Here is an 8,320-nt window from a genome sequence, read left to right on the forward strand (position 1 = left end):
TATGAACAATAAAATGAAGGTTATTGGTCAGATTAAGACCAAAAGATGAAGCCTATTGACTAAAATGTGTCTTTCATAACACAACATTGTCATACAAACATATAAAACATACACTAGAACATTAGAAACACTAACATTGAACGCAAACTAAAACTGTTTTCCCAACAGCACAAAACTATGCAGCTTGTTAAAACAGTATATATCAATTCTCGTGCCATGTGACAAATATTGTGTAGGCCTACTTAAAGGGATAGTTCACCCAAATTACAAAATGACATATTGGTTTCCTAACTGTGTAAGCAGTCTATGGAGAAGGTATGTCTCATGCTTTGGTTTTGTGCCACAAATGCTAAAAAGTTAGCATTTGAAACAGTGGCCAGGTAAACAAAAGCATGGCTTGCTGTCATACCTTGTCCATAGACTGCATACACGATAAGGAAACCAATATGTCATTTTGTAATTTGGGTGAACTATCCCTTTAAGTAACTCTGTAGATAAGTACTTTTGTCTTCCTACAGACACATTGTCTTAAATTCTGACCTTGTAGTACTGGGTTGACTGTCTGGAGTGGATGGTGGGGTCAACACTGTCTTTCCTGCTCTCAATCTCTCTCTGTGTTTTGCCTGTCTGACCCGCCATTTCCTTCGCTCCTGTCTTTTTTCCCTTTCTGTGAGATCCTTCACTCTCTTTCTTTTTTGACTCTCTAAATCCTTTAAGTAAGTCTCACTGCATGAAAAGTGGGATTTTCGACCCCATAAACGCCTGTATACTCCCGGAAATCTCCCTAATTTTCGGCAGTTTTCGACAATTTAGAGGCAGCGAACGTCGCGTTCGTCTGTGCCACAAATTGTCGTAAACGAACCATGACGTAGGTGGAGAGCCCCCCGCTGAGAGACCGCGCGGAAGGTGGAGAGCCCCCGCTGAGAGACCGTGCGGAGGTGCGACGCCTCTAATTTGCATATGAATAGCAGCGAAACCAGAGAGTCAACGGCCAGACTTGAATTTACTCACTCAGTATTGGCTGAGGCCACAACTTTTAAACAAGAATAAACCCTCGTGATTGGTTGGCAGATCACTGCAAACCAATCATGATTGGCCCCCCTGGCTCATTATAAATGTAAACCCCAATAATAATAATAATATAAAATAAATATATAATTTATGTTGTAATAATTTATGTTTTATATTAGTGCTATGAAGTACACTATTCATACCATCAAATAATATATGGGACAATTATACGGACCGTGCCGTTTATTCAATGAAAGAGCTTAATATATAAACACACACAGCTGTTCATTCAAAGAAAGAGCTTTATTGTCAAACACAAATAGTACAGTGCAGCTTTTATGTTGTCCTCCAAAAACGTCAAAAAGAAGCGCCCAACACATTAGGGAAACACAGGCGTATATGGTGAGTCGCCCTGTACTTCGGTGTGGCCTCTAATCTGGATTGCAAAGTGTTACAAAATTCGGTGAGCTCCGGGCTGCGAGAGGGCGGTGGCCGCACAATCCATCCAGACACACCGTCAACAACGCCGTCTTCCTCGTCAGACATGAGTTCAATGGTCGCGGACTTCCAAATGTCCACCTCATCCGGAGCCAGCACACTTCGTCTTGCTTCCAGCAACTGTAATACAATCCATAAAGATAATAAGCAACCTGAAAAATACTCACATTGACAAAAAACGGATCTAATATAATAAATCTTACCATTTTTCTTTTTGATCGACTCCGAGCTAAACTCTTCACAGTTTCCGCCTGCTATGTAAGTTCAGGTTGTTTGTATCTGAAGCTCCGGCGTGTCGATTCATAATACGTCTTACAGGCAGCTGGAAAACAATTACATGAGACTGGTATTAATAAAAACAGTCACGGTAAAATTAAACAAGGAATGAGAAAAACATTAGTCATACTTACACACAATGTCCTCATGTTCTGCGGTTAAATCTGGACTCGCGGAAATCGCTCCAAGCAGATAAGAGCTCACGGCTTCGTTATGAGGCGAGGATAGTCTGTGTAAACAAAATGTGCAGTTATAAGCTCGGATCTATTAACGCATCCATTTCCTTATACAGCTGAATAAAAGCATATTCTTTCAATCGTAACGTTACATTACCCACGCTCTGGCGCCTTAAGTTTGCCTCAGAGTTGTGAAGACGCCGGACAGCCTCCTGAAAAATACAAGACAAAAGACGCTTATATATAAAAACGCAAACTGGTTCTGCAAACGTTACTTTTAGCGTGGGGTACTTTAAAAATAATATTACGCTTAACGTTATACATAAAAATATTCTTACCGCAATCTTGGGATTGTGCACTCGTCTTCTCTTCTTGGAGTTATTTTCTTCCACAGCACAGCTGTTTTTCGACTCAAAAGCAGCCCACTTATCCTCCATGGACAGCAACCTGGAGTTTATTACATCAAACTTCTCATTCAGTTGTTCGTAAGTAGAGTAAGCTGACGAGACAGGCCACTCATAGTATTCAGCAGTTTCTTCTCATCGGTCAGCGGACTGGCTGAACTCCATTCAGAGGAGTTGAAGGAGAGCTGAAGGCGAGGTGGCGTCCTGTCATGTTGATCACGCAAAGCAGCAAAAACACAGAAAATGTAAAAAAAAAAAAAAAAAGAGTCCAAAACACGTCTGTTTAAAACACGTCTTGTACGCATCATGGCCTTGAACTCGCACGTGATTGGACGAGGGCGAGAAGCTCGTCGGGCTCCTCCAATCACATGCGAGGTCATTGTTATGAGGAATATCTCGCGAGATGTGCGCGCATACAAATGAGCAAGCGGTGTGCATAAACTCTGTGATATCAACACGGTGTGACACACACACACACACACACACAACTTTATTCACTTTCACATAATAATGTTTTTGTAATTTGGTGTTTAGTTTGTTGTATAGTTTGTTTATACTGTTCTGTCTCTGTTTTGTTTCCAGGAACATCTGATGAGTGCTATAATAAAATGACTTCATTATATTTAAAATATGTTTTGATATACATTTTATTTATATTATTAATATTTTATTTACCCATAAACGTGTCTTTAGGAAGCCATAAGTTATAGAGACAAGAATAACTTTTGCCATTTAAATGCCACATTAATTTACTGAGGACCCATACAGCCAATGATCATGTGTGAAAACACTTATACATAAATTGATCACTTAGAAATCAAAACTAAGGTTTGAGAAAGAAAGAATATGCATACAACAAAATATATTGTTTCATAGCAGCTTCAGTAACAAGTTCAAAACAAATTCTGCTGTAAACCGGCTCTAACAAGCCAAAATAGTGTCAATATTCAGCTCAAGTGACTTCAGTGTTGATTCAGTTCAACTGTAAATTCCTCAGTTGTGCATATTTGTGTGTAGTTAGATATATGCAAAAACAACATTTTTGGAAGAGTTAAAATAGTTTTGCACAAAGTGTTGCTTTTGCAAGCGATGTCTGATGTTTTGCATGTTGTATGTTTTGTGTGTAGAGTTACAAGAAATGGAGCCATATTTTCAGAAATTGTGTGTAAGCAATTAGATAAAACTGTAAATGAATCCAGTTTATTTTAGTTCAGGACTCATAGTCCAGGTGTTATGCTGCCTTCACGTGCTATCGGAAATTTCCTAATTCCCACTTTAGAAGTCGTGATTACGAGCTTGTTGCATTCAAGTGCTTTGTTGTCGGAGTGAACAGGAATCATGGTGGACACCAGGTTATTCTTGCCTTATTGGGAAAATCTTATTAAAACCATCATCATTTGTAGTCTCCCATGCACCGACAACCATAAACATTCCACATAGTCCGCTTTCTGCTGATTCTGTAATTTCAGTCAAATGCAGGCTATTTTCGCTGTGTACCAAACATACAATACACTTCATATGATTACTCTTACATGTAAATATGTACTACGTTAATGTCAAGACAAGACGACCAAGCTGTTTTGGAAAAAAAACAATAAAACCACACCTGCCACAGCAGTAGTTCTCCCCGCCACCATGTTTAAAGCTTATGACACGCCCATCTCAGGAATTGGGGTATCAAAATTATTTCCGAACTTCCCAGTGGTAAACACGACATCAGAGGGTGTTCATGTGCAATTTTTACCTAGTAAACTCGTATTTACGATAATTCCGATAGCACGTGAAGGCAGCATTAGTAATCTGTGCTTAATCTTTGCTCCAGGCAACAATTTTTTAACTCGCGATTAACTAGATTAAGGCCTACTCTTGGCATAATTTAAACCCTGTCCAGGAAACCACCTCTTGAAAATCTGCATTGATAATTCATAAAATGTGGTGTGAGCTCAATTTAAATGACAATTACAGAAAAACACACAAACTTGTACTTTTCACATTTATGATTAATAGCCATTTAAAAAATTATTCACAGTGCAGGGTGGAAAATTTTATTTTGGTATGTAAACTGTATGCTTTACTTGATTTATTTGTGTGCTTTGGTTCATTGTCTTGTTGCATCACATAACCTCTCTAAAGGTTGAAGACATGAACTGCTGTCCTGTATTTTTTTTTTTTTTTTACATAACATTGGTTATTGCTAATGACATACAGAGTAATTAATCTACACTGTGAGCCCGGACAAGTTGAATCTACTTAAAAAATTGGAGCAAACTGGTTGCCCTAAAAATTTAGTAATGTGAACTAAAACGAGTACATTTAACTTAAATTTAAGTTAACATTTTAACTTAAACTTTAAACTTGTTTTAGTCAAAAAAATTCAGAACCTAGATAAAACTCCCCCTGCTGCTACTCTGATTTGCATTTGTGTAGCTCACAGCATCTTCATTTACATGATAAAGCCTCCCCTAGAATTAAGGGGAGGGGGGGTCATGGGGGGACAACTGCCAAGCAAGGCCCACGTCAATTTCCAACAATTTACGGCAGTTTTCGGTGTTGCCTGCAAATTGCCGTGCACAGTCGTAAACCTGAAGTTTCACGGCAATCTACAGTGCCACATACTGACGAAAATCCCACTTTTCATGCAGTGTCTGGTGTTTTTGTTTAAGGTAGGCTGCTCTGCGGTCTGGGTCAGCATCCCTGCACTGTCTGTAGAGTATTTGCTTTTCAGCAGCACTTAATTTCGCCATATCTATCAAAAGGAAAGCCATATTATGTGTTTACAATATTGAAACAGTAATAAAATGCTAATAAGTCTTTATTAATATAATTGTTGAGGCTTTTATGAAACCTTATGTTGAGAAAAAAGTTAGTGGTGTTATTGATTGTCACTGGTGTTATCGTCATGTCACTGGTGTTACCAGCAGGAACAGTAACACCAGTGACAAATCTGCAGACAAGATGGCATATCTAAGATGGCGGCCACAGTAGCTCAAACCACACTTCTTAAATTGTAAATAAATCACTTAATCATGCAATTTGATCAATTATTTTAATCAAATTTCCTTTCCCCTTACTATAAACTGTATAACACCAGTGACACATCTTAAGTCCTCGCATGAAATTATCAAATTAATTATCAAATTGCTAAAAGATGAAGAGAGAGTGCACACTCACCATGTCCTTTTCAAAACAGCCCCGCCTCCAATGAACCTTTGACCCAGGAAGAAGTTGGCAAGGATGTTGCATTTTTTCAAAGTGGTGGTTTTTATAAATTTTAACACCAGTGACATGAAATTGAGGGACAGCTATTCCCTGTAAATTATTTATAATATTTAGTTGATATTTTAGTTTTTTAAGCAGTCCACTAAATCAGTCATTCCCAAACTGTGGTCCGCGGACCACTAGTGGTCCGTGAGGGTACTGCAGGTGGTCCGTGAAAGGCAAAATAAAATAAAATAATATTTTTTTACCTTCATTTTACCAGAAAATTCCCTTAAAAAAATTAAAAGTAAAAAGAATATGTAGGCCTATATTGATATAACATTTGTATTAAATTGTCAAGTTATTGTGCGATTACTAAAATAGGCTAGTGGCACTCGGCCGTGACGTTCAAGTTCAGTGCCGTTATGGATCGGTGGATAGCAACAGGTTCTCTGAAGAGAAAAGAGACAGAGGCAGAAGTAACAAAAAATGAAGAGATTGACAGTGAGTCGGATGCATCTATGAGCCAGATTCATCATAAAAAAACAAAGAAAAGGAGGGTGAAGAGAAAGTACTGTGAAAGCTATTTAGCATTAGGTTTCAGCTACACCGGCCCCGAAGACGAGCCGTTGCCCGTTTGCATTTGTTGCTACGAGGCACTGGCTAACGAGAGCATGAAACCATCAAATCTTCGCCGGCATTTGGAAACCAGGCATGGGGAATTTAAATCTAAGCCAGTCGAGTTTTTCAAAAGGAAGCTCCAGGAATACCGCACAAGCAAAAAAGTTATAGAATCGACATCTGCAGGTGGCGCTACTGCTAAAGCAGTTGAAGTCTCGTACCGGGTGTCCCGAATCATAGTGAAAAAAGGGATGCCACATACACTCGGGGAGGAGGTGGTACTACCAGCAATTAAAGAGACTGTGTGTATCATGCTGGGTGAAAAAGCACGAAAGCAAATGGACTTGATTCCATTATCAGACAACACTGTGCAGCGCAGAATCGAGGAGATGGCCAGCGATGTGAACGACCAGCTAATATCGCGGATCAAAGCCAGTCGATCTTTTGCTCTTCAGCTGGACGAATCCACGGACATAGCGAACCTTGCCAACCTGCTCGCCTACGTAAGATATGAATACAACGGAGAAATAGAGGAGGAATTTCTCTTTTGTAAACCTTTGCAAACACGCACAACCGCAGAGGCACTTTTTGACATGTTGAACGGTTTCATCACAGAACATGGGATTGATTGGTCAAGATGTGTGGGAATAAGCACAGACGGGGCAGCAGCCATGGTAGGCCAACACAGTGGCCTTGTTAAACGTGTGCAAGCAGTTGCTCCGCAAGCAAAATCTATCCACTGCTGCATCCACAGAGAGGCTCTTGCAGCCAAAAGAATGCCACCTGATCTCAAAACTGTTCTGGATGAAGCAGTAAAAACTGTCAATTTTATCAAGGCCCGGCCACTGAATTCTAGATTATTTTCAGTTTTATGTGATGAGATGGGCAGTGAGCACCGACAATTGCTGCTCCATACCGAGGTCCAGTGGCTGTCAAGAGGGAAGGTGCTTGCACGGCTTTACGAGTTGCGAGATGAGGTGAGACTGTTTCTTCTTGACACAAAGTTCGACCTTTCTGGTCGATTCAATGATGCAGACTGGCTTTGCAAGTTGGCATATCTGTCTGATATTTTTGAGCACTTGAATGGACTAAATAGGAGCCTACAGGGGAAGTCGGTTACTCTTTTTCATACGCAAGACAAAGTTGAAGCCGCAATTAAGAAGATGGGGATGTGGGCCAAACGCATGGAGGAGGCAAACTATGACTCATTTCCAAATCTTTCTGATTTTTTAGACAGCTCAGACATGCACCTTTCAAGTGCTGTGCAAGATGATATCAGACAGCACCTACACCTGCTGAAAACTCAGATACGGATTTATTTCCCAACCCCCGACACAACAGCGAATTGGATAAGAAATCCGTTTGCCACCCTGGATGACTACACCCTGACAAACCTCACCTCCAGAGAGCAAGACAGCCTGGCCGAACTGTCCTGTGACAGTGCTTTAAAAATGAGCTTTTCTGAGAAACGCCTGCCTGCTTTTTGGCTGAATGTTGCCACAGAATACCCTGAGCTGTCCGACAAAGCCCTGAAGTGGCTTGTGCCTTTTCCAACAACTTACCTCTGTGAATCAGGATTTTCATCCCTGGTCATGTTGAAGACAAAATATCGGAACAGACTTAATATTGAATCTGATCTCAGATTGAGGCTGTCATCAATTGAACCTGACATCCAGAAATTGACGTCTGCAAAGCAACATCATCCGTCTCATTAGGTGAGCATTTATTTAGCTGTTTAATATAGGCCTATATTAGACAGACGATAAAAAGAGGAGGGAAAGATGTGGACGGGAAAAAGGGGGATATAACGTTCATATCGGGCTGGTAAATAGACTCCAATGGCTGTTCCTTTTTACTTTTTTTTATTTATTTATTTTTTTTTAATCTGGAGTAGGCCTACTGTTTTCATTAAATGTGTTTTCATTATCACATCACACACATAGCCTTTATAGGCAGTTTTATGAAACAAAATATTGGAGTATGGAAATATGGAATGAATAAAACCTGTTATTTAAATTTCTATTTAGTTTCTTGATCTCGTGTTTCTGAAATGTTTTTTTTTTTCAGAATGTTTTTTTCAGAAATGCCAAAGGTTTTGAAATGTTGACTATCCAAGTGTTCTTTTCCATTGCTATG

The 8,320-nt window shown here is 39.7% G+C and overlaps 1 protein-coding gene across 1 annotated transcript; it reads left to right on the forward strand.

The window, feature by feature from the left end:
• Positions 1-6,237: 6,237 nt before the first annotated feature.
• On the forward strand, positions 6,238-7,899 carry LOC307126330 (zinc finger BED domain-containing protein 5-like; the record flags this gene model as incomplete). Its single annotated transcript, XM_079816794.1, has 1 exon — positions 6,238-7,899. One exon carries the CDS (start codon positions 6,238-6,240, stop codon positions 7,897-7,899), a length of 1,662 nt encoding a protein of 553 aa, XP_079672920.1.
• Positions 7,900-8,320: the final 421 nt, after the last annotated feature.

Source organism: Gobio gobio (genome assembly GCF_949357685.1).
Source record: "Gobio gobio genome assembly, chromosome: 5".
NCBI classification, from domain to species: domain Eukaryota; kingdom Metazoa; phylum Chordata; class Actinopteri; order Cypriniformes; family Gobionidae; genus Gobio; species Gobio gobio.